The 24,627-nt window shown below is 41.1% G+C and overlaps 1 protein-coding gene across 1 annotated transcript; it reads left to right on the forward strand.

Moving 5' to 3' along the window:
- The first annotated feature begins 664 nt into the window (after positions 1-664).
- Positions 665-21,541, forward strand: Tspan3 (tetraspanin 3). Its single transcript, XM_003463601.3, has 7 exons — positions 665-875; positions 10,535-10,726; positions 11,140-11,214; positions 12,901-13,002; positions 13,910-14,062; positions 14,374-14,457; positions 20,673-21,541. The coding sequence occupies exons 1-7, from the start codon at positions 813-815 to the stop codon at positions 20,763-20,765; spliced, it is 762 nt and encodes a 253-aa protein (XP_003463649.3). The 5' UTR covers positions 665-812; the 3' UTR covers positions 20,766-21,541.
- The last annotated feature ends 3,086 nt before the right edge of the window (positions 21,542-24,627 follow it).

Raw genomic sequence — 24,627 nt, forward strand, 5'->3', positions numbered from 1 at the left:
TCAGTTAGGGAAAAAGGATAAAACAAACACATTTAGTAAGCCCCTATACAGGTTTGCTATAATACACATATAACAAAGCTATTTTCTTAGGGTACAACAACGCATGGTGTGGCACAAGGTACAAATATGTAGTCTTCACCTCAGATTGAGGGACGAGTGTGAAATACTGCAGTGTAAAAGAAATGCTTTATTAATATTAAAAATCTCGGTTCAAAGTTTACTGCCCAGGATTAGACTAGACAGTCACCTTGCCCATCTCAGCCTTGCCAACTCGGTCGCTAGCCTTTTCCATTCCGGTAGCTTTCCTGAGAGCTGGATGAGAGTCTGGCACAGTAAATTCTCCATTAACACGACTTCACTGCTTCTCTCCCAAGTGCTGATGGTTTCTAGCCTTTCTAAGAAAGAGTGGGCTAGGTAGAAAGACAGCGCTGTGCGGGCTCTAAATCATCTACATGGCCTAGAGCTTCTCAAAATATCCATTAGAATCCAAGGGCGACCAGAGGCCAAGCAAAGGGCAGAGGCTTTGGATCCTTTAAGAGGCGAGGCCTCGCTCCCGCTCCGCGAGAGTGATTGGCTGAAGCGGCTGTCAAGGCCGCGCGGGGTGGGTGACAGGAGGGGTTGCTAGGGAACCACCCGGGGGACTGTGGCGGCTGCGCCGAGGCGCGCGGTGCTTGCTGGGCCGCGCTACGCGGGGGTCTACAGGGGGCGCGGCGCAAGCCGAACAGCTTCCGGCGGGGAGGCGCCGCCGCCATTGCCGCCGCGCTCGGGAGCGCCGCCCCGCTGGCCGCTGGGGGTCCGCGGCCGCTGGCGCCATGGGCCAGTGCGGCATCACCTCCTCGAAGACCGTGCTGGTCTTCCTCAACCTCATCTTTTGGGTGAGCGGGGCCGCCGCCAGGCGGAAGGGAAGGTCTCGGCGGGGTCTCCAGCCGGAAGCGGGAGGGTTCGGCCCGAGGCTGCGTCGCGGGGTCGTTCCCGGCATTAAAGAGGCCCAAGTCGGGAGAGAGGCGGGGGCTCACCGCTTCTCCCCCAGGGGCTTGCTGGCTCAGTGCGGGACCCCTGTCCGAGCCGCCCGCTGGCGGGCGCTGTTCCTGTGCGGACCCAGACTCGACCCAGATTCTGTTCGAGGCCGAGTTCCGCTCTGCCTAAGCCCCGCCGAGCCCAGGCAGGCCATCCTTGCGGATCCGCAGGGCGCTGCTGAGCCCAGTAAGGGCTCCAACTTCAAGCTCTTTGTGTACGGAGAACCAGTTGGCAACTCATCAGCCCAGAAACGGATGAGGTCAACTTGGGAAGTCAAAGAACTGGACCAGGAAAATCGTTGTCTTTGATTTGGTCGTGGGGCGGCGGCGGGGGTAGGGGTTTATAGCCTGAGGTTATAAACGAAGGTTGAATGTGACTCAGGTGTCACAGAATTTTGAAGTCATTAGTACTTTTCCGTGAAAGGCAGCTTATGAATTTTACTTGGAGCTGCCGTTAAAGAAAAGGGTTTATAAGCATGCCATCTTTAGTCCAGGTGTTTATTTTGCCTGGCACTTTTGTGATAACGTGTGTTGTTTCTGTCACAGTCTCCACCCTCCAGGCCATCTGGACCTTGCACCCGGATGAATCTTGAAAACACACCCTCTTATCACATCGCTTTCTTTTCCCGAAAAACAAAACAGCTTTAGTAGGGAAATAAAGTTTAGCTACTTCACCTGTATTGCAGCTGAGTTTTGGGGCCCAACTGGCCTGAGCTTTGTCTTAAGTATTTGCTTGCTGAACAGTCTCTGTGTCCACAGTGCCCACAACACTGCTTTAACATTCCCACTCACCAAACTTTTGTGTCCGGCCTGTATTCAGGTCCTCCCTCCCACAAATGTATGTCATTCCTTCGACTCCCTAACAAAGAAATGAAGCCTTCTATTTGTGACTGTTGTGGCCTGAAAGCATAGTTATACATTATAAGGCACTTACTTTGGGGGGATTTGTGGTGCAAAGGGAAAAGTCCTCTGGGTGATATAGATCCTGTTCAAAATTCTCCGTGTGGGCTTGGGAGTTCCCTGATTTCTTTTCCAAGTAAGGCAATATTTCTCATGAGTTTTGAGTTTCAGGCCTTTTTAAAAGGAAAAGTAATATACAGGGATCTCCAAGTGAGACTCTGTGTTAGGCAGTGAGACATTTAAGAGGCAGAAACTTGGCTTTGGGCATAACTTGATTTTCTGGGTATATTCCGTTTTTGAAAAATATGTATTATGTGAACTCTAGGCTATTCAAATTCAGAACTGAAGGTCGTGTTAATGTTAGAAAATAATGCAACACACAGATTTTTACTTGCTCTAAAAGATTAAATGATTGCTCAGGAATCTTCTGAAATTTTGTTAGGGGAAGTATGTACTATTATCATTTATTCCAATAAAGTTGGTCGTGTTGTTGAACTTCTTAGTGGGTTATTGCTAAAATTGAAATCATAGGGTTTAATAACAAGTATCCTGTAGTAGAATGGGAAAACTTGGGTCCTGTGGTGAGAAAATTGGGCAGAGATGAAGGAGGAAAAATTGTGATACAATGCCACATAACCAATGAGGGACACATTATTAGGTGTGTCATCTAACATATCATTAGTTTTACAGACAAACTGTTGGAATTTGATGATAATAATAACTAACATTTGAGCATTACGTGCCAGTCTGGGAGTGTTACCATGCTTATTTTACAGATGAGGACATTAAAGTTTACTGAGTTAACAGCAAGTGGTGTTAGAACAAGTTGTATAGCATTTAAATTTGTATAAAAAAGTGCCAACAAGGAAGTATGCTTTTTTAAAAAAGTTAACCATTTCTTCATGGGAAGTTGTGATACATTTAGTTCTGATAAGTACCTTCTTATGATAATGGCTCCACCCACCTTTTAATGCCTTGAATGTATTAAGTGGACAAGTAAGCGTTCTCTACAAAGAGCCTTTCAAAAATTAGGTTCCCTTGCACAGCTTTAGTAAAGATTTTGTTACATTGGCTTTTCACTACCAGTTGTAGTGGCTGATTGTTGTTAGATTTAATTCTTTGGCAAAGTCTCTTTTTCTATCGGTACCAGGGATCGAACTTAGGGCAGCACACTTATAAGGCAGGTGCTTATGCCACTGAGCTAAATTCCCAGCCCACACTTTACATCTTAATAGCCTGGTTCTGTTGGCAGTTTGTTCATTGAGCAAACTGGAAAATGGATTGTTCCAGAAATACTCGGGTTTGGTGTATATAGTTTTGAACAGTGGAGTGTTTTAAGAATGGCACTTTGCAGAGGCAGTAATTAGAACAAGAAATAATCATTTAAAATTTTTTGAAAATTGTCTTAATGGAAGTAAAAGGTTTTTCACCAAATTCCAGAATGTTAGTTCTGGTTGGTAGCTTGATAGAAAATTTTGGACAAGTGAAAGGATGTACAACTTGAATCTTTTTTAATGGGATGGTGTAATTTTGTTATTTTTGAGACAGGGTCTCCCTATATAGTTCAGGCTGGCCTTAAATTTCTGCAGTTCTCTTGCGTTAGCTTCCTGAGTACTGAGATTACAGATGTGCACCACTACAACCAGGATCAGAGTGGTGTGACTTTAATGTCTTAATACTAGACTCATGATCACTTATTAAAGATTAGCAGTGTTTGAGGTAAATGACTAAGTTTTGAAAGCTATTGTAATAAATAGTCACTAGCCTGTTCTATAGTCTTTGTACCAAGGTAAAGCAGGATTCCTAATTTGGTAATTCATTTGATCTGACCCAGAAGACCTCATCTAAAACAAGTTTAAATTGGTACTTTGTAACACCATGTTTTATTCTGTTAGGTTAATTGAGTAGTGAAGACTTAGGTAGATTTATTTTTCTACCTTATTAGAAAAACCAGTTGCCTAGTATTTATTTTTGGCATGTGTTTATCTTAAGTGTTACAGGGGCTATCTACACTTGTGATACCTGTATAGGTGGTTGTGTTTCTTCTGCTCTAAGAGGTGGTAGTGTATTTGAGTGATAGTACTTGTGCTTGTGTTGTATAGCAAATGTGAAAGACAAGGAAGACACCTGTTCTTACTGAACTAAGACAGATTATCTGTTTAGTGTGGAGAATTAAAAGAGGGCAGTGTGATGGAGATCAGCTTTAGGTTGGCAGAGAAAGCTTCTCCAGCAAGGTGACATTTAATATAGCATGTAAGAAGTTACCAGGTTGGGGCGAATTGAAGAGGTGGAGGATTCAAAACTGCAGGAGCAGCCTGTGGACCCTGAGGCCAGGATGCACTTGCCATGTTCAAATTTCCAAGAGAAATCCTATACCTTCATGCTTTTCTTTGGGAAATAGAATTATAATGAAATAATCCAAGTGTTTTCCATTTTTTCACAAATTTTGTGTATAGGTTGTGTTTTCTAGCACATCCTTAAAATTTGAGTTGGTAATGCAGAGTTTTGCAGTTTTACATCCTAGAAGTTGTTTTTCTTGATACCTGATAAGGAGGGGCATGGAGGCTTGATTTTGAAACAGTCTCCTCCTGTTGTCTAGGTAGGCTGGAACTTGACATACTTCTGCCTCAGCCTTCCAGTGTGTTGAAATCTCAGACATGTGCTACCATGCCCAACTATGAAAGTTGCTTTTCTCCTTAATTTTTCCTGTTTTGTATGTGTCGTGACAGGTTATATTACTAGAAAACACCGTAGGCTAACTTTTTTTTTTTCCCCTGTGCTTGCCTTTGAATTTCCTAGGAGAAAAACTTTGTTAAGAGCCACTCATGATGCATATTGCAAATAGATTTCTTAATTTGGTCTTTGTGTGTGTGTGTGTGTGTGTGTGTGTGTGTGTGTGTGTAACAGGAATCAAACTCAGAATCTTCTGCTTGCCGGGCAGCTACTATGCCCCTGAGCTGCGTCACTGGCTTCTTTGACAGTTGAGTCTTTCCAGTCTTGGTCTTGTGTCTGCTGACCAACTGCCCAGTGACCCTGAGTAATATGTGGAACTTAGAATAGTGCTCTTTGGTTGCAGTTAAAGAAACAGATTGCATAGTAGCTTTTTGAGTATTTATTATTCTTTGAAATATGTGGGCTGGGGACTTAAGTTCAGGGGCTTAAGCATCTGCCTGTTAGGCACAAGGTCATGAGTTCGATCCCTGGTACCAGAAAAAAGAAAGATGTTACTGAATTACATTCCATAAAATCAAATTCAGGTTGGGGTTTTTTGCAGAAAATTTATTCCTTAAAGTTTGTACTTGGCACCAAACAAGTATGCCCTAAGAATCATTGGCTTACTAAGTGAACGTTGAATATCTTCCCCTGCTCATTGTGGAGCAACAGAGTGAAGAAATAAGTTCCCTCTGTCTGACAGCTAATTGAGAGCAAACTTTTCCTTGAATGTCTCTAGTTTTAGCTGTCCTCCAGTACTCACAGGTGGCCTCAGATCTTCTTTTAAAAATACTACTTCTCATCCCCTTCTTTACCCCATTCCTTTTAATAGTGTGGCAGATCAATAGATAAGAAAAATTATCTTCATTTATATGTTTGTCTTTAATCTACTTTTGGGAGTAAATATTGACATATTTATATTGTTGATGCCACTGAATTAAACACATAACCCAAGCCTAGACAAACTGTCATGTAAAACTTAAGTAGTCTAGAATCCTGTAATAATGACTCTGTGGTTGAGTAGGATAGGGCAACAAAGATTCAAGACAGTTTAAGAGTCTGAAAGAAAATTCCACTTAAATTCGCACTTTTGACCCCAAAATCTGTAAGTCTGAAAGTAGCCATTTTATATGTTAACATAATTTGGTTGTGGCAACTGGTTGATCTTGTTTCACTGCCACCTGAGCTTTTGATTCTTTCTACTGGTAGGTATGAATTGTATTAAACAGAACAACTTTGTTAACCCTTCAGAAGCTCTTCCTGCATATTGTTAAGGGCCAACACCTGACCCTCTGACATATGCAGTGTTAAGCTAGATAAACAGTGATGACAAACATCCATCTAAATACAGAAAAATTAAAATAGAGCTGAGTAAGGATCATGATCTTTAAAATACAATTTGAGTAATAGCAGTTTAAAAGGATTAAAATATTTCTTATTTAAGAGTAAGGATAATGATGGCAGTGACATTGATGATGAAAGTGGCAATGCTTTACATCCTGGTCCAAGTAGGATTTTAAAAACTATCTATTTGGTGATATTTATGAAAAAAGATAAGATGTACTGAAAGAATCAGAATCATGTTATGCAATAAAAAACAATCAGTGAATCAAGTCTATGTAGACTGAGGAAAACTGGTAAATAGGCAGGTGCCTAATATATTTGGATCTAAGATAATCTGCTTTATGTGGGTAGTTTAGAACATCTAGGAAGTCATTCATTTGAAAACCATCTCAGTTTCAAACAGTTGAAAATATTTTTCTGTTGTAAGATCTATGTGTATACACATGTATTTAGGAAGACACTAAAAGGTTTTTTTTTTTTTTTTTTTTAAATCGGTATTGGGGATCGAACTCATGACCGCCTGCTTGCAAGGCAGGTGCTTATGCCACTGAACTAAATCCCCAGCCCACTAAAAGTTATTTTTAAAAAACTAATACCTATAATTCCACCACCCAGAGAAACTAATATTAACATTTTGGGTTTTAAAAATTTCTTTGCATACATACATGTATTTTTCCCTTCGTATACAACAAACATTCTGTACTAAGTAATGCTTTATCAGAATATTTCAGGGTTATAACACAAGCATACCCGTTTAGGACTTCTGTGTTTGTTGTTATGATTTTGGTATGATTGGGCATACACTCTGCACAACTCTTTGTTTCCATCTGCCTTATTTGTAAGAATCTAAGGATAAATTCCTGGGAGTGGAATTAATAAGCATAAAAACATAACCTAGACCTAATGTGGATTGCAGGTTATTCTTTGTTAACTTGCATCCTCACTTTTTTTAGAATACTGCTTGGCTGTTACTGACCAAGTTTTAGGTGGAAAATGTCATTATTTTATTAGCTTTAGGAGTGTTTGATAAAGCCTAGCTTTAATTTCTGAAAATTTCTCTTCGAAGTTGATAGAGTAAATGAAATGTGTAGGTGATGGCTTAGTAAAAGGAGTGATTGTGTTTAGTGACAAAGTTTTATCAGTAAATCAGAGTTTAATAAACAAGATACATTTGGACTAAAAGATGTAAGATTTTTAAGTTACTTGTAATAGTACAAGGATAGAATTTGGGGAAGCTTTCAAATATGTACTGTATAGCATTACTACTGATTCTTTGGAGAAAAGTTAGGCATATAAACTAGTCAGGCTACCAAGCATGATAAAAAAAAGTAGTGAATATTTAATATTTTTAATTTGAGTCACAGTCTTGCTTTGTAATTTAGGTCACCCTCAGACTTGAAGAAAATGTCCTACCTCAGCCTCCTAATCAGTGGGGTTATAAATAAGTGCCCAACTATTTTAAAACTTTATTATTGAAAGAAATGGTCGTCTATGGCTATACCACACTGAACGTGCCCGATCTCGTCTGATCTCGGAAGCTAAGCAGGGTCGGGCCTGGTTAGTACTTGGATGGGAAAGAAATGTTGTAAGCCCTGTCAAAATCCTCCTCACTTCAAAAAGGCCCATTTGTGCCACTTCCTGGAGCAGTTCTGGAAGTCTTCCATGAGTGTCTTTAGTTGTGCTATTGTGGCTGCCTCAGTGTCCTGAATCAATTTAAAATGTTTCCTTTTCATGCTCATTTGACTTTGAGGAAGAGCCAGAGGTCACACAGTGCCAGATGTGGTGGAGAAGGTGGATGAGGATGTCCTGTAATGCTTTTATGAAGCTGCCTTTCCTTTGGATGACACTCAGCAGTAGCATTCACTGTGTTTGAACATATCTTGTAAGGACAAGAAAGGACAGCCAGATCTGCTTCTGAGAGGTGACAATGGGCCTGGGCCTGTTGGAGCCAGGGGAAGGATGTTGAGGGGGATTGATGGCAGCTTGCTCTTTACTGTAAAGATGTATTACAGCTCCAGAGTTGGTTTTTTGTTGTTGTTGTATTTTTGGTACCAGGGATTGAACTCATGACCCTGCGCTTGCCAGGCAGCAGGTACCACTGAGCTAAATCCCTGGCCCTCCTGTTATTTTTTAAAAGAAAATTTGAATGACTTTCTCAGACTACTTTCTAAACATCAAAAAAGCACTTACATTAGATTGAAATTTCTTTAAGAGATTCCACATTTGCATATATAGAATGCTAAAAAATATAAATGAAATAGGATACTTTTACAATTCAAGAATAGCTTGGTTCATGGAAAAGCGCTGGCCCTCCTTAAGTTTTAAAATCCTGTGACTTAATTGGAAGCATTGTCATATTAAAGGGTAAAGGGAAATGATTTTTAAAATTACTCTTCCTGTAGTTTCTGATGTCAGCCTTTCCCCTAGAGCTCCTTTCACCTCTTGTGAAATGGAAATGGATGAATATTTTTAGCCCTGGCGTGGCTCCTTCTCACAGGCTCAGGTTCCCCCGCAGTGACTGTAGCATTCAGCTGCATCCATTTCTCATTCCTCTCTTCTCCTCTGTCCTGTTGCCCTCGGCCCCTCTCCCCTGCTTTTCTGCAACGGTGTGACTGGCAAAGCCCAGATCATTTGGTAATTTCCAGTCACATTACAGCCTTTAGTAGGAGAATTTAACACTTTCACCTTCTATTTAGCTTTTCTAGTAGCCACAAGTTCTACTTAAAAGTCTAAGTGGCTGAAGGTCCCTGTGTACACTAGGTAGGAATTGCTTGTGTCTCCCTCCTGTCTTGCACATTGTCCCAGTCCTTAGGGTGGGTCTCATATCACCAGCTGGATGTCATTAAGGCAGTTGCTCTGTGCTGTTTTTAGGTCTTCAGCTGTTCAGATGCTTGCTCTATAATGTCAGAGAAACTGGTGACATTCACAAGTATTTCATAGCTGAAGATAAAAGCACCATAAACAGATTTAATTAAAAGAAGAAAATTTTGAAGTTGTCTTCAATTTAGGAAACGATTTAGGTTATATTTACAAGCAATTTGATTTATAGTTTCATATTAGCAGTTTGCACTTTGGCACATGTAACTGGAATGTAGCTCCCTCCTATATGTTGCCAAAATAGAACTCTAAGATTCTTAACTTTGCTGTGTAAGTAACGTTAACTGGTTTGCAGCATGGGAAAAGAAACTATCCTATCAATTTGATGAGGATAAGCACGCGCAAAAACATTACCTCTTCCTGGCCTTCGTTGGCATTTGTTTGAGTCTGACCGCACCTGTTAAGTTTTCTGCTGCTTTTTGGAGTGGAGGGGCAGTGCAGGAAACATTTCACTTGGCCCATTCCCAGGCAGCAGAAAACTCATCATTTGCTCTCTATAGTGCTAGTTCTTCCAGGCCCTGTACTTTCAAATAACTCTTTAATATCTAGGGGTCCATTTCTCTTCAAATTCTTGTTCCTTGGACTTTTCTAGGTAACATACGAATTTCTTGAAGAAATTAAAAAATTTTAATCTTTGGCATAAATGGGTTAATTGTTATACACATATCCCCCAGATGTCTTTTTCATTCAGATTTTGTAGGCTGCATTTACTAGCTGGGCATACTGATGTGTACTTGTAGTGCCAGCTAGTCGGGAAAGTGAGGTGGGGGAGTTGCTTGAACCTAGAAGTCAGGAGGCAACCTAAAAACAAAACAGACTTCATTTACTAGAAGCTTAGAAATAGAATTGATTTTAGTGTATGTGCTGCCAAAGTGAGTATTCAAATTCACTTCAATTTGTGCCTTTTAAGAAATATCACCTTTAGAGTAAAAAAAAAGAAGTTAAGAATCTTAAGGATGGACAATTAGTGAAAACATACAGGGCACAACTTGATTAATTCATATTTAGGATTTCTTGTGATTTAGCCTGAGGACTGATCACTTTAGCAAAGTGTGTTATGCTTATATGCATGTGTGTGTATAGCCAAGAAAAAATAGTATTTTAATAAAAGGGCATTTATTTCAGCAGTCACATACATTTGTAATAAATGCACCAAACTAGTCTGTTTCTTCTCTTTTCTCTCCTTTGCTTGTCTTCCTCTTATAGTAACATTCCCCAAAAGCCTGAGTGTCAAGGCCTTCGAATGCACATTGTAAGTGCAGCATTTATTTTTACTGTCAAGTGCCATTTATAAACTGATGTATCATGAGTGTGATGGCCATCAGAGTTCAGTAAGCAGAATTAAGCTACTAAGTCATGTTCAAATAGTGTACAAAAAACTGTAGGAGCCCGGAATGGTGGTGTATACCTGTAGTCCTAGGCTGAGGCCAGGAGTTTGAAGCCATCCCAAGAAGCATAGTGAAACTACTTGGGGTGTGGGGGACTTTGGATGGAAGAGAAGGTGTGTGCGATGGATATACGAGGACAGATTCAGGGGAAGAGGTTAGGTGAGGTGAACCCAAGTCAGTCTTGACTGGTATTGCTAGGTGCCGGGTTGCTGTGCTGTGTGATTTGCAGAGTAGAGAAGTGAAAGGTTGTGTGGCCCCTCTGGAGGTAACTGTGCTCTGACTTTTGGTTTTTGACAGGGGGCAGCTGGCATTTTGTGCTATGTAGGCGCTTATGTCTTCATCACCTATGACGACTACGACCACTTCTTTGAGGATGTTTACACGCTCATCCCTGCCGTGGTGATCATCGCTGTCGGAGCCCTGCTTTTCATTATTGGGCTCATTGGCTGCTGTGCCACAATCCGGGAAAGCCACTGCGGACTCGCTACGGTAAGCCTGTGCCTCACCGGGCACTTAATATCCCCACAGGGCTCTCGTCTGTGTCACTGCTTCCAGTATTAAGCATGAAGCATGGTAGACTCCAAGGCTCCTATAGTGGAACGGAGTTGGTACTTGTGCTAAAAAAGCCTCTAGGAGTTGTTCCTAATAATTGCTTTTGTCTTTTTAATTTACAGTTGTCTTTAAGAACATTAAAATGACTCTTTTGTTTTTTCTGTTAGTACATGTTTACAGTAAATAATGACTATATTTCTCATGTGAAGTTGGTACTTGGACTTAGCACATCTTCATTCTTCTTTTAATCCCCTTCCCTTTTGCAAAAGATCTCATAATTGCTTTTTTAGCAAGAATATTTAGATTTATTTTTTCACTCTTGCTTAATTTTTTACAATATTTTCTTACAGTTTGTCATCATCCTGCTCTTAGTTTTTGTCACAGAAGTTGTCGTAGTAGTTTTGGGATACGTTTACAGAGCAAAGGTATGTTGTCTGTTGTGATTCACATAATGATATAAGTGGTGATGTAGGTTTTTCACGTAAAATAGAACCAGTTTATTTTATCAGAGCTAGCTTTTCTTTTGCCTTATTTCTGTTGAGCTGTTGTTTCAAAATGTCTGAAGTTAAAAGTGTTTACGTAGCAAGACTGCTAACCTCGTTTAATATAGCAGAGTACAAATTCTGTTGTTTTTGATTATGGTGTTTAACTTTCTTTAAATTATCTCACGGTGAACTGCAAATAAGTAGATGATCAGCTGAGGGTTTATTCAGAATTCCTGTTAATGGAGTCTCCACATTGAGGGGAATGGATATAGACTTTGTGTTCTGAGTTCATTTTACAGTACTACTTTGAAAAAAATGTCTCTGTCCTAGACATAGGAAAGATGCGTTGAGTTGGGATTTTCCTACCACCAGCCCTGGGGACTACACTCTTGCTGACTGGAGTACCAAGGCAGTGCTGTCAATACTTCCTGGCTTCTCCTTCCCTTTTCTTGATCATTCCCTCTTCTTTCCCTTTCCTGTTTTGCTTTTGCTTCCCATCTAAAGTACCTAAGACTACACAGGCTATTTTAAATTAATTATGGTGTAATTTTAGAACCATTATAAATGTAGAGTCATTCTCATTTTAATTTTCAGTTTAAAGTCAAAGGCATCCTACACCAAGTGGATAATCAAACAGTTCCTGGAGAAGAAAGAGATTGTGTAACTGTGCCCCCAAATATGTCTCTACCAGTGACCCAGTTATTAGATGAATATTTCATCACATCACTGTTTTAATTACCAAATCAGTTGCTTTAGAGACCAATAAGAGAATCTGGTACAAGTAGACTTCCATTAAATGCTGCTTGCTCACCACTCTTTTAATGGGCAGTAGGAAGTTCATTTCCTGCCCCATTTTACGTACAGTGGGAAAACACAGCTGCATTCACATGAAATGCTACTTTTTTTTTTTTATTTATTTATTTTTATTTTTTTGTGGTACCGGAGATCAAACTCACGGCCTTGCACTTGCCAGGCAGGCACTTATGCCACTGAGCTAAGTCCCTGGCCTTAAAGTGCTACTTCTAAGGACCTGTTTTTACCTGCTAATTACTTTTGTGTATTTGGTTAAATCTAAACACTGAAAGATAAAATCAATACTGATAGTATTTGTTTTGAAAATATGAAGGCTTCACAGTCATTTGATTTTTACATCTTTTAGGAAAGGAAAGTGAGTGGGTCATCAGGGAAACACTGAAAATTTATTTGCCAAATGAAAGGATCCATCTGCAGTTTAGGATATCCTTCCCAGTGCTTAGTTGCTTGCTTTTTCCTGAACAGATTGTTCGCGTGCCAGCTTACATGCCAGCTTTGAGTATTTTTAATCTCTGTGATAGAATGTCTGAACTTTCTCCTGTCAGTTTGAATCTGTAGAGAAACGGGATCGGGGATTTAGCTCAGCGGCATAAGCATCTTCCTGGCAAGTACGAGGTCATGAGTTCAATCCCTGGTACCAAAAACAGGAAAAATAAAATGAATCTGTAGAGAGATAGAAAGGGAAACACCCCACCCCCACTAAAATTAATCTAGAGAGTTCTGGCAAATTGGAACTGCCACATAGACATCACCTTTGACTCGTGTTCTTTTTAACAATATATTGGAAAGACTGAGTTCTTTGTTTTGGTTCAGGTCGAAAATGAGGTTGACCGCAGTATTCAGAAGGTGTATAAGACTTACAATGGAACCAACCCCGATGCCGCCAGTCGTGCTATTGACTATGTGCAGAGGCAGGTAAGCCTGCTTGATGTCAGGGTGTGTGAGGGCTGCTCTTTCCAGGGCAGCATGAAAAGAGCTCTGCTGCTACTGCCTGGGCTGTGTGCCTTCACAGCTGTGAAGAACCTCAGGGTCTGTGTGATCTTTTGCTCCGGTCTACACCTTTAAAGTTTGTTCTGCGTCCATTACCTAGTCAAGGCAAGGAAGAAGTATCTTAAACGTTTTAAAATTATCTGACTCCCCCACCAGGACGATTAACTAGATAGATGGCAGAGAAAGAAAGTATGTACTCCAGGAAAGTGGGAATCCAGGTGGATTCTGTGAGAAGTGAGAGAGGTTTGCAGGAACCTATAGAAAACAGGGTCAGAAAGAACAACAGACAAAAATGTTTTAAAAAACGCATATGTATGTGTTTTGAAATACATGTAAAAGTGGATTTTTGTACTTATATAGATTTTTGCACCAGTAATTTTGCCTCAGTTGCCAGCTTTTTATCAGTCTTATTTCATCTGCTACCTGTACATTTTTATCTTAAGAGTGTTGAAACAACTCTTAGACATTACAGAGAAAACATTTTAAATAACTTTGTCACTGGAAATAATTTAACTCAGAACCAGACAGATGTTCAGTGTACAAAACAGGAAGATTTTCCTTAGCTTGGAAGCATCTCTTGTAGGCAGTATGCTTTTCATGTGGAGCTTGTGTTGCTGTTTAAAATGAAAATCTTGGTCCCTTATTGTGAGTGCTCAAGTTAGCCCCTGTGGCTGGTGGCTGCATGTAGGACCTTGTAGACATCTCGAGTAGCTCTCCAGTTTTTAGCATATGTGCTGCTGAAACAAGCATTTTAAAGCTCTGTGGTATGCTAAAACTCAAGCCAAGCATACATGTTTGGTAAGAAGTAAGTAATGCCTATGTTGTCCTCCAGCTGCACTGTTGTGGAATTCATAACTACTCAGACTGGGAAAACACAGATTGGTTCAAAGAAACCAAAAACCAGAGTGTCCCTCTTAGCTGCTGCAGAGAGACTGCAAGCAACTGTAACGGCAGCCTGGCCAACCCCTCCTACCTCTATGCTGAGGTGAGCTGTGGCAGGGACCAGGGTCCCTTCTAATGACCTCCTGTGATGTTCACTGTGTCCTTCCTAACTGAAACTTCTTTCTATCTCTGTTCTTTTTTAGTGCCACTTTGTTGTAACATACTGTCTTTTGTTTTAGTTGCATTTCTGTAAAAGTTATTCTAATCACATATTCTTTGTTTTGTTTTGTTTTGTTTTGTTTTCTCTGTTTTGAGTTTCTCTTTTTTTCATTGCTGCCAATGCGTAGTAATCTGTGACTGTAGCTTATACTTTGAAAAACGACTCCTGACAAGGATGACTTGACTGTGTTGCAGGGGTGCGAGGCTTTGGTTGTGAAGAAGCTGCAGGAGATTATGATGCATGTCATCTGGGCAGCGTTGGCCTTTGCAGCCATCCAGGTAAGCTCAAGCACAGCTGGCCTGGGAACTGGGGTCATGCTTGGCTGTTTTCAGCTGTCAGTCTGAATGAGTTCAGTCACCAAGGAGAGTGAATCTTGGTATGTATTGGTAACTTAGAAGTGATTGCAGTACCAGCCTCTTGATTGTAGGCCTAAAACCAGAATGGTCTAAAGAATCCAGAGATCTGGGGTTGGGAGAGACTGTAGGCAAAGGATCTATCTTTGCTTTACTTTTTCCTTTGACTAGTGAGTGATCTGTTCAAAATATAAACAGTTATCATAGTATATTCTTGGAAGGTATCTTAGTAGGACATCACGGAACTTTTAAAATTCTGCTTTATTTCAGTTTGGAGATGGAAAGCTTTATTTCCAGCCTTTTAGTATATACTTTCTAGTTCTTGAGAGTCTGTTTGAGACAGGCTGTTGCTGTGCTGCCCAGGGTAGTATAGTACTTGAGGGTTTATTGACTGTTGGTTGATTGTGTGGTTGATTCCATATGTCCTGCTGTGTTGCCTAGGCTGGTCTGGAACTTTTGGGCTCAAGTTAGCTGCCTGCTTCAGCCTCCTCAGTAGCTGAGACAACAGGTGACACAACTGCACCCAGCTATTTGAGGGTTTTGGTATACACGGCCTAAATCAAAAACAGTATCCTCTCATTCTAAAAGAAACATCTGTATTGCTTTACAGAAAAGATCTCCCATTAAAACAGGTTCTCCTTGGGCATGGTGGTGCACTGCTATAATCACAACACTCAGGAGGCTGAGGCGAGGGATTGCCACAAATTCAGTGTCAGCCTGGACCACATAGTTTAAGGCCACCATGAGGTGTATAGCAAAACCTTGTCTCAAAAAACCCAATAAATATGTGCATACATACAAACTGGGATTCTAGCTCCTTTTGTATTTATAGAAAGTTCTTTTAAAATGACAACCACCTAGAAGTCCTTGACATTGCCATTGCTGGTACCTGAGAGAACCTGTTTTCCCAACTCCTACCATTGTAAGCAGTCTTTTTCTGCCCTAAGAATAGTTATGAATTAACTGGTAATTGTTTAATTAACCTCTCACTTTTATCTGTTCTTGGGTGTTCCCCCTCCCACTCTGCAAAAATAAACAAATGAATACATAAAAGTACACCTCTCCCTCTCCCCACATAAAGATAGATAATAGTCACTTTTCTACCCAGCACATCTATCCACACTCCTGTCTGCTCAGGTACATACTGTTGTCTGTTAGGGATTTTGTTAAGGGAATGTCTTAGATGATTCTTACAGATGAAAATAGCCAAGTATTTGAAAACAGTTGAAATCTTTGGCACCAAATCTAGTTTTCAGAATATTTTGATAGATCCTGAAATAGCCTTTAGAAAGTGTAGATTTTTAATTATTAGATTAAAACCGATATAATTGCTGGTGTAAAGGTAAATTAAATTTACTCGTATTGCCTGCTGTTTGGAAACTTGAACAGAAGCTAATATTTTTAATGGGAAGAGCCTGTGAAATGGCAAAGAGGTGATTGTTTATTTTGATGGTGTTCAAACAGCCCAGAAACAATTCATTAAAAAGCCTCCCTGTATTTGGTATGGTCTCTACCCTTCTAAGCATTTGCTTTGTGGCACTATGTAGCAGTAGTCTTGTGATCAACAGGGAGATATTTCATATTTAGATTGTCCGTGCAAACAAAATCATTTAGCTACAAAAAATGGGAGAAGTCTTTTCCCATGTGGAATCTTGGTGTGGGCAGTCTGTGTGTGTAGAAGACTGCTGAAAAGCGCCACTTTAGCCGTGTCCCTCATCTCATTAAGCTTATTAGCCAGCCAGATATTTATCTTCACTAAATATTTCTCAGAGGGAGCTAATAAATATTTTAACTAGTTTCCTAATTTAAGTGTGTTTGCCACAACTATTTTATGCTTAAATATGAGTTAAGCTCATAAGTTACTTATGAGTTAAGTAATAGCTGGTAAAAATTAGATATTTTCAGTTTAACAAGGGTAAGGCAAGGATCCAGAGCATTCACAGGCTCAAAACCTAGTGGTTTTGAAAGTGAAAAACTTTGATTTTTAAGGGAAAAAATGCATACATTTAAAATGGCAAGAGAATTTTATATGCTAAGAGTGCCTGTAAATGTTCTATGCTTTTGGTATGTTTTTTTAAATTTTATTTAAAAGGAAAAAGAGAAAAAATAAAACAAAACAAAGCGGTGTAATGGTACAAGTAATACAGAACTACAAAAAAACAAAAACAGTAAGAAATCACCAGTTAATAGATTACATATTATCATCTTAGAGATAGTTGCTCAAGTCACAGTATCAAAGCATACAAAGTGGACATTCAAACAGTGAGACTGCAAACAGTTGTGTTCAATGATCCAACCAAAAACATTAATATGGTCAGCTATTTAACACCCCTAAACACACTTGCTGTTGTATCTTTTAGAGCACTTTTTTTCCCTTCTCTTTTTTACAATAAAATTTACACATTTTGGGTTTTATATGCTTTTGGTATTCAAAAGCTGGTACAGATCGTGTTCTCGGTATAGGAAAACAGAACAAAAGCAGAGCTAACTCATATTTGTGAGTTTTTGTGCTTATACATCAATCCCAATACAGAATTTAAAGCAAAAAAGAATGCTTAAGAGATTTTCTATTCTTTTCTCCTTTGTTTTGCAACAAATATGAGAAGGAGCAAGGATAATATAACTATGACCATCTCACAGAGAGTGGTAAAACTAAAGCTTGAGCCCACATTCCATTGTGCTGTCTCCAATTACAGATCTGAGAACTCAGGTTCTCAGAAAGTTAGATTCTAAGTCTCTTAGGAATACTCACTGTTGACATGTTAGCTGGACAAAATGAGATAGAGTGGCAGACTGGTTGAAGCAGAGGCTGATTTTGTCTCCTAGCTTGCAAACCCTAAAATATTTAGAAACATGGCCTTTTAGGGCTGGGGATTTAGTGCAGCAGTATAAGCACCTGCCTTGTAAGCACATGAGTTCGATCCCTGGTACCGGTAAAAAAAAGAAGAAGAAGAAGAAACATGGCCTTTAGAAAAAACATTGGCTGACCCTTGTTCTAGTCTAGTTAAACAGTGTAGGTTCAGGTAGGACCAAAATGACCAAGAAAGAAAAATCTGAAAAATACTAGTTAACTACTACAACAAGAGTTTTGAATATAAGTAAGTGAGGTTTTTACATTTTAGCTGCGTTATTAAACAAGATGTCTCACTTCTCTGCAACGTCAGCCTTTTGAATTATCAAATGACCAGTTATGTTTTCTATTTAAAGGTTATAGGCCTCTCTCTGTGTTGATCCCAGTCTCCCTCTATAAAGCCAGTGCTGTCAGTTTCCATGCATCCTTCCAAAAGCAGTTTGTACTTACTGCTTAAATAGTTTGTACATAGAAAGCAGTGAAGATTGTATAGTGCAGTCATGAGACATAATAGAGCACCCTTATGTGTTTTGCCTGCTGTCCTTTAATGGTGCCTTGGCAAGACTGAAGTGTGAGCCATGGGTCTGTTCAAGTCAGCACACACGTGCTTGGGTCCTTAGAGCTTGTGGCTGGTGTAGGCTTCAGACTGCACTGCCTTCCAAGTACTGAGTGCTTCCTGTCCGACAGAGTTCCCCCACTGTTTTTCACAGCAGTGCCACCTTCTTCCCTTCACCTTGACAACTGATAATCACACCTCTAGTTCTAAAGATTTGTCATTTCAAGGTGTTATATAAATGGCATCTTCTCATTTACACCTTCTTAAAAACAAATTAGTATCTTATAGATCTGTTTTGTTACCAGAGCTGTGTTTCTGTTTTATGGATATAATTTATCTAATTGACTTTAATGAGCTATTATGTAAGTCTCACTATCACAAAAATGGAAGTAGTGGATATCCTCTGTTGTGCATATTTATGATCTAGCAAAAATTTATAACTATGACCCAAGGGTTGGAACATAGCAGTGAATTTTGACAGTAGTTCAAAAGTTTTTTTCCAGGGTTTCTCCAATATGAAAGAATTCTTATGCTTGAATAAGACCTATTTCCCCACTCTTGCCACCTGCATAGAATGTCATAGGACATTTTACTTTGGCAATCAGTTTTATAAATCACTGTTCATCTTTGTATTTAGTAAGATGTTTTGATGTGTTTGTTTTGGTTTGGTTTTTAGATTTTGTTTTACAGTTGCTGGTATATGTGGTTAGGTAGATTACATATTTACATATTGCAGTGGAAGTTACCATTGGAAGAAATAACATTGGAGCTAAGATATTCATATAGTATTTTCTAAATCTGTTGTTGAAAATTTCAGTATAGCAAGGCTTTGGAAATGGTCCTATGATATCATTGATGAGGATAAGTAATTATGCAAGTTTGCTGTCCTTAGACTTGTTCTCAGAGGGGTATGTGGGCATGCATGTGCAGTTGAGAGAGATTGGGGATTGAATACACAGAGTTCACACTGACCTCCATGCCCATCTCACTTGCTTTATTTTTCACTTTGAGACAGGGTCTTACTTACTGTGTTACCCAGTCTGGGCTGGAACTTGAGATGCTCCAATCTTGGCCTCTCAGAGTGCCATGATTGCAGTCGTATGCCACCACACCTGGTGTAAAGTTTTATGCTGTGTGTTTCTTTCTTTCTTTGTTTGGTACTGGGAATTGAACTCAGGACCTTGCACTTACCAGGCACATACTTGTGCCACTGAGCTATATTCCTGACCCTATTGTGCCTTTTAAGTTGTTTTTAGATCAATACAAGTTGATTTAATTCAAATGAGTCAGGAAAGAAGTGGAACTTGCTTCAGTGAGTGCTGACTCTCCAGCAGAGGTGAACCCCCTGAAAAGAACATAAGGAGGGAGTAGGAATTTTTTCCCCTAGCAAATCAGTAGTTTCTAAGTTAAGCATTTTTTTTTGATGCCCAGTTTACTAGTGCCTGGGAGCCAATTGTGTTTGATTTTATAGCTATAAGACTATTCCAATGGGATGATGAACAGAAATGTATTCTTCAGGAGTTAGACACTGACTGTGTCTAGCTCTAGCATTGGGTTCAGCTGTTGAATCGGTTCTCCCAAGTGTCTCTAAGGGGTTACGTGCATGAGGAAGCATCAGCACATCCTGGAGCCGTGGAGTGGACAGCAAGCAGTTCTGTGTCCTAAGCTGTAGAGTCCAGACTCAAGGAAGGATGAGACCTAAGTATGCAGCAGTGAGCCGTGGAGGGCTGGGTGGGGATGCCCTCCTTCTCTGTACTTAGTGATCGCCTCCAACCTTGGGCTCAGAGTCTGCTAAGGGGTGAGGTATATTTTGCTGAGATTACATTGATCCCATATATGCAGGGCTCTGCACTTAAAAATTGAGTAACTCAGGTCTTCACTGTCAGTGAGGGGTGGGAACAGCAAGGTCATGTTTATTTAGTCCTTTGATTACTGTTTAGAGTGTTCTGTGTAAACTAGGTCAAAACTTCTAGAATCATTTTCTCCTTGACATAGCTTAACCATCTTGCTTATGTAAATAAAGTAGCAGGATGTGACTTTATTACTGGTTCAGTATGCTACCATAGAAAGATTAGAGTCTATGAAAATAAAACGAGGAAGGAAGAGTGAGCTTTAAAAAAAGTGTGTGATTATCTAATGCCACAGAACCATACCTTGATTTCAAAAATAGGAAATGTGAAAAAATGTCAGACTGCATTTCTGGCATCCGGAGTAGGGTCCAGCACAGGGCTGCTGGGATACTGAGTGGTGTGGTGGTCACAAAGCCTGTTGTCCTCCCAAGATGGAGATGATTGAAAAGACCCCATATGTGTGAGTTGTCTTGGTCATTTCCTCCCTAGGCCTTTGCTACCTGCCGTGGAAGCACTTACCTATATGTATCTAATTAAAATGAAAACATAAAGCGTCATTCCTTAGCAGTGCCAGCTGCGTTTCAAATGTTGAGTGGCTGCCTGTGGCTGGTGCTACCATGTGGGGCACAGGGCACACAGAGAAGGTCCCACCGCTATAGATGCTTCTTTGGATGGCAGTGGGTTGGTGGAGACACTAAGGACCCTGATTCTGTTTCATCAGGTTCCCTGGTGTGAAATGAGGAAGCTGACACTTAGTATTTCATTCCTTTGAAAATACTGTATTTATCAGAAACTCTTCCTTTCACCGTTACTGTTTTTTGATGATTTCAGGACATTGATCCTAAAGGGACTTTCAGCCTTTCTCGTTGTTCTTTCTCTGCAGCTGCTGGGCATGCTGTGCGCCTGCATCGTGCTGTGCAGGAGGAGTAGAGACCCTGCCTACGAGCTCCTCATCACCGGGGGTACCTACGCCTAGCAGAGGCCCAGCCTGAGCCCTCAGTCTTGCGTGGCTTAGAGGTGGACTGAGCAGGTCCACTGTGCTGGCTCCGAGTTCTCTGGTTGAAGCGCATGAATGCTGGTGTTGGGCAGAGCACCTTGGCTTTTCATACCCACCCACTTAGTTTCCCGCCCATGGCTTTCTTTGCCTCATTCTAGCTGACACTGTATTTCCGTGGGTTTTAAGTTTGACAGTCAATGTTCTTATTTCAGAACTATTTGCAAGTTGTATAGTGTGGTAGGATAGAGGCGGGTTAGGGCTGCTTCTGTGGCCTCCAAGTAGTGATGGGACTCTGCTATGGGACTGCTGGGTCCTTTCTGTCTTCACAATGGAGAACTCATGCCTAGAGGCTTTGGCGGGAGGAGAGGAAGCCAGCTGTCTGGTAAAACGAACACCAGATGGTGCCCCTCATCGGTGTCCTTTACAGATATATACTGTAGTCCAATAAGGTAGCAACTGTACAAAGCGGCTAAGATAGATTTTAGATCACACAGCGTGTATCTTTGTTCATCTTCAGAATCAGACTGGTCTTTGAAATTAGTGGTTTTTAATCAAAACTGGCTTTACAGGAGGAGTGTAGTGTATGCACTACTATTGTAAAACAATGCGTGAGTGTGTGTGACCGAGCCCACCATCATAAGTCTTAAACTCGTTAAAGGTAATGTACTCATGTAGACAAGCAGAATAGTATGTAGATGTGGATCTCAATTGTAAATAGAAAATTCTAATTCAATAAACTCTGTATCAGCCCTCAATAGTTTTTATTATTTTGGGGATGTTTCAATTAGTGTAATGTTTCAAATACTAGCATTGTCTCATTTGCCTGTTTTCATTATATCTGCTGCCAAATTCTAAAAGCCTTGGTATTCAAAACACTCCTGATGCTTTCCTGTCTAGCATATTTATAAATAATGGAATGCTCTGTGCTAGGCCAAGAGACACCAAGAGAAGCTGTCCTTGCCCTCAGGGAGTTGGGAGTCCTGGCCCTGAAGATGCACAGAAGCAAGTGATTTCCATACAGTGCAGTGGTAGAGGAAGAAAGAGCACAAGGTGCCTGGAGCCTTGAAGACAACTTCTGGAGCAGAGCCTGGGCCTGGAGGTTACACAGGGTTTGCGGGAGGAGGGGACGCAAGGGCATGACATGGAATAAGCAACTCTTGTGCCTGCAGCCTCACCTGCGTGGTGAGGGAAAGAAGTTGGAGATAGACAGCTATTCTTTCAACTACCAGATAGGCAGACCTGTCCTATGTACCCTTTCCTGCTACCTGGGAGAAGACTGTTTCTCCCCTGCTCTGCCGACTGGATCCAGTTCAGCCTTGTTAGCAGTGAAGCTACACTGATGGCATTGGGTTTAGGTAATGTTTAGTTCCCAGCACTCTTTATTTTGGAAAAGTAGTTTTGCGTTACCTGGGAACCACTGGAAGAGCTTTTCCAAAGTGACCAGTGCCATCAGATTCAGTCCCTGCATGCTTACCTCCTGTAGTCCACCCATTCATGGAGCTAAACCCTGAGGTTTGCATGACCTTGAGAAGCTGTAGCATTCACTTTTAAGGAAGCATAAGGGAGCACTCAATGCAGGCATGGTAAGCAGGTGCCAGGGTACCGGGTGCCAGGGTGCACCCTAGTGCTACCAGCGACAGACTAAAAGTTGCTGATAATAGCCTATTGCCTTTTTTAAAAAAAGATTTTATTTGGAAATAATTTCAAACTCACAGAAAAGTTACAAGGATAAAAACTGTATTAAGAGGCCCAAGTGTCCTTTACCCAGCTGTATCTGCTAATATTTGTCCCATTTGACTTATGATCGTATTTTTGCCTATGTGCTTGTTTGCTTTTGCCACATAAGGCCTGGGCTGTTGTTCATGGTAATTCGGTGGCTATTTCCTAAGAATAAAGATGTCTCCCAGGTCACAGTATCGTTACCAAAGTCAGTGCATCCAGCAGTGACACAGCAACCTACCCCTCACATCCCAGCTGACCTCGAGGTGTCTGTTGCAGTTCCCCTGCAGTCCTGGATCTGTCTAGGACTATCTTACATGTGAAGCATTTCCATAGTTTTGTCTCTTATAGCATTGACATTGAGGAAGCACACAGTCTGTTATTTTAAATGTTGCAACTTTAGGTTTATCTGTTTCCTGCAGATTGGGTTAGCTGTGGCATTCCAGATAGCTGGAACACAGTTCAAGTCCTGTGTGTTGCTGATACCATGTTGGGAAATCACAACGTCTGCGTGCCCCATCCTAATGATGTTAATTAGTCACCTGATCTAATGAGAAAGTGTAAACAGGAAAAATTTGATAACTGTTCACTGTGTAAAACGTGGTTAACTACTAAAAAACCCCTGTAAGACAGCTTAGGAGGAAACTGCTCCAGGGAAACTGCCCTGTGCAGAAGAAAAGCTCACTAGAGGCGCGCCCACTGTGAGTGAAGCCACAGAGACAAAACCTGCCGTAAAGGATGCTGTGGAAACTGTGTGTACGTACCAGAAACAGAGTTCTTCCTTGACACCACCACCCCTTCAGTGCCCTGTGGCCAGGCACCAGAGCAATGTCCTCCCATCAATGTGACCAGGCAAGGTGAATTTGAATAGAGGATCCCTGAAGTGGTGGAGTGGCTGTTTCCCTTCCAACCTTTAAGCATCTCTGTAGCCATAAGCATTGATGGTATAAACAGCCCGCCCGCCAGGGCTGGCACCCAGTACTGCCTTACCCTAGACGATCTTTCCGGGCTCAGTGCTGTGGTCCAGTGCTGTCCCCGTTTGCCAGGCTGTCCACCCTGTCTTCCTCACTGCCTTTTCTGTATGTCTACTTACACCCACAGAGACCGATGGAGTCCTGCTCCTGTCAGCTGGCTATGATTGGGGGGCTTCCTGAAATACTTGGGCCAGTGAGCCCCTTCAAATTGCTCCATGACCCTGCATTGTGTGAAGTGCTTCTATTGCTTCTGACACTTGTCTGTGATCCATCTCCCTTTTGTAGCTCAGATCAGTTCTTTTTGTCTTATTGATAGATTTTTGTCTTTATCTTTTTCAGAAAATTTTTTTTAGCGAAAATAATTGGTGCTTTAAAAAAAGTTAATAGAGCCAGGCAGGAAAATGGTAAGCTTGAGCCCAGCCTGGGCAACTCAAATCCTGTCTCCTGGTAAAAAATACAAAAGGCTGGAGATGTGGCTCAGTGAGAAGGCCCTAAATTCATCCCCTACCCAGTGCTATGTACATACACACACACTGAAGTGATAGCGTGGATCTCTAAAGAACAAGGCGCACACAGTTGAGCCAGTTAGGAGTGATGTATGTCTTTCCAGCCTCTTCTGCATAGACAGAAACAGGCTTTGTGGTTGGTTTTGGTTTTGGTTTTGAAGTTACTGGAAGTTTATTCCACAGGATCTCTTCACAACACTGTGGTCATCTTGCTGAGCTGGAGTGTAGGATTCATGCTTACTTTGTCAGTTGGGCAGATACAGTAATACCACAGTTAACAACGGACAGCCCTTGAGCTGCTTCAGCTTTGCTGCTGTGAACAGCACCATCTGTGCAATCATGCAGCACCTAATAGGAATAGGTTCTGAGAGCGTGTGGTCAGTCGCTTCTGTCATGGTGTGAACGTTGGAGAGTGTACTTAGCAAGGCTGGGTGGTAGTCAGTCACCCCTCATGGCCCTGCTGCAGTTAGGACACTTGGTGAACACGACATCAGAGGTGCTGTGGTGTGGTCACACCTGCTGGCAGTGTACTAGTGTACGGATTACAGGGCTGTGCTCTCAAGCAACAGTGACCAGCCTTTTGCTTGTCTCGACCACATCAAGTGATGCTGAATTGTCCTGGGCTGCATGTAACGTGCATAA

This window comes from Cavia porcellus, unplaced genomic scaffold (assembly GCF_034190915.1).
Source record: "Cavia porcellus strain 051 isolate PalLab524CR breed Dunkin Hartley unplaced genomic scaffold, mCavPor4.1 scaffold_38, whole genome shotgun sequence".
Lineage (NCBI taxonomy): Eukaryota > Metazoa > Chordata > Mammalia > Rodentia > Caviidae > Cavia > Cavia porcellus.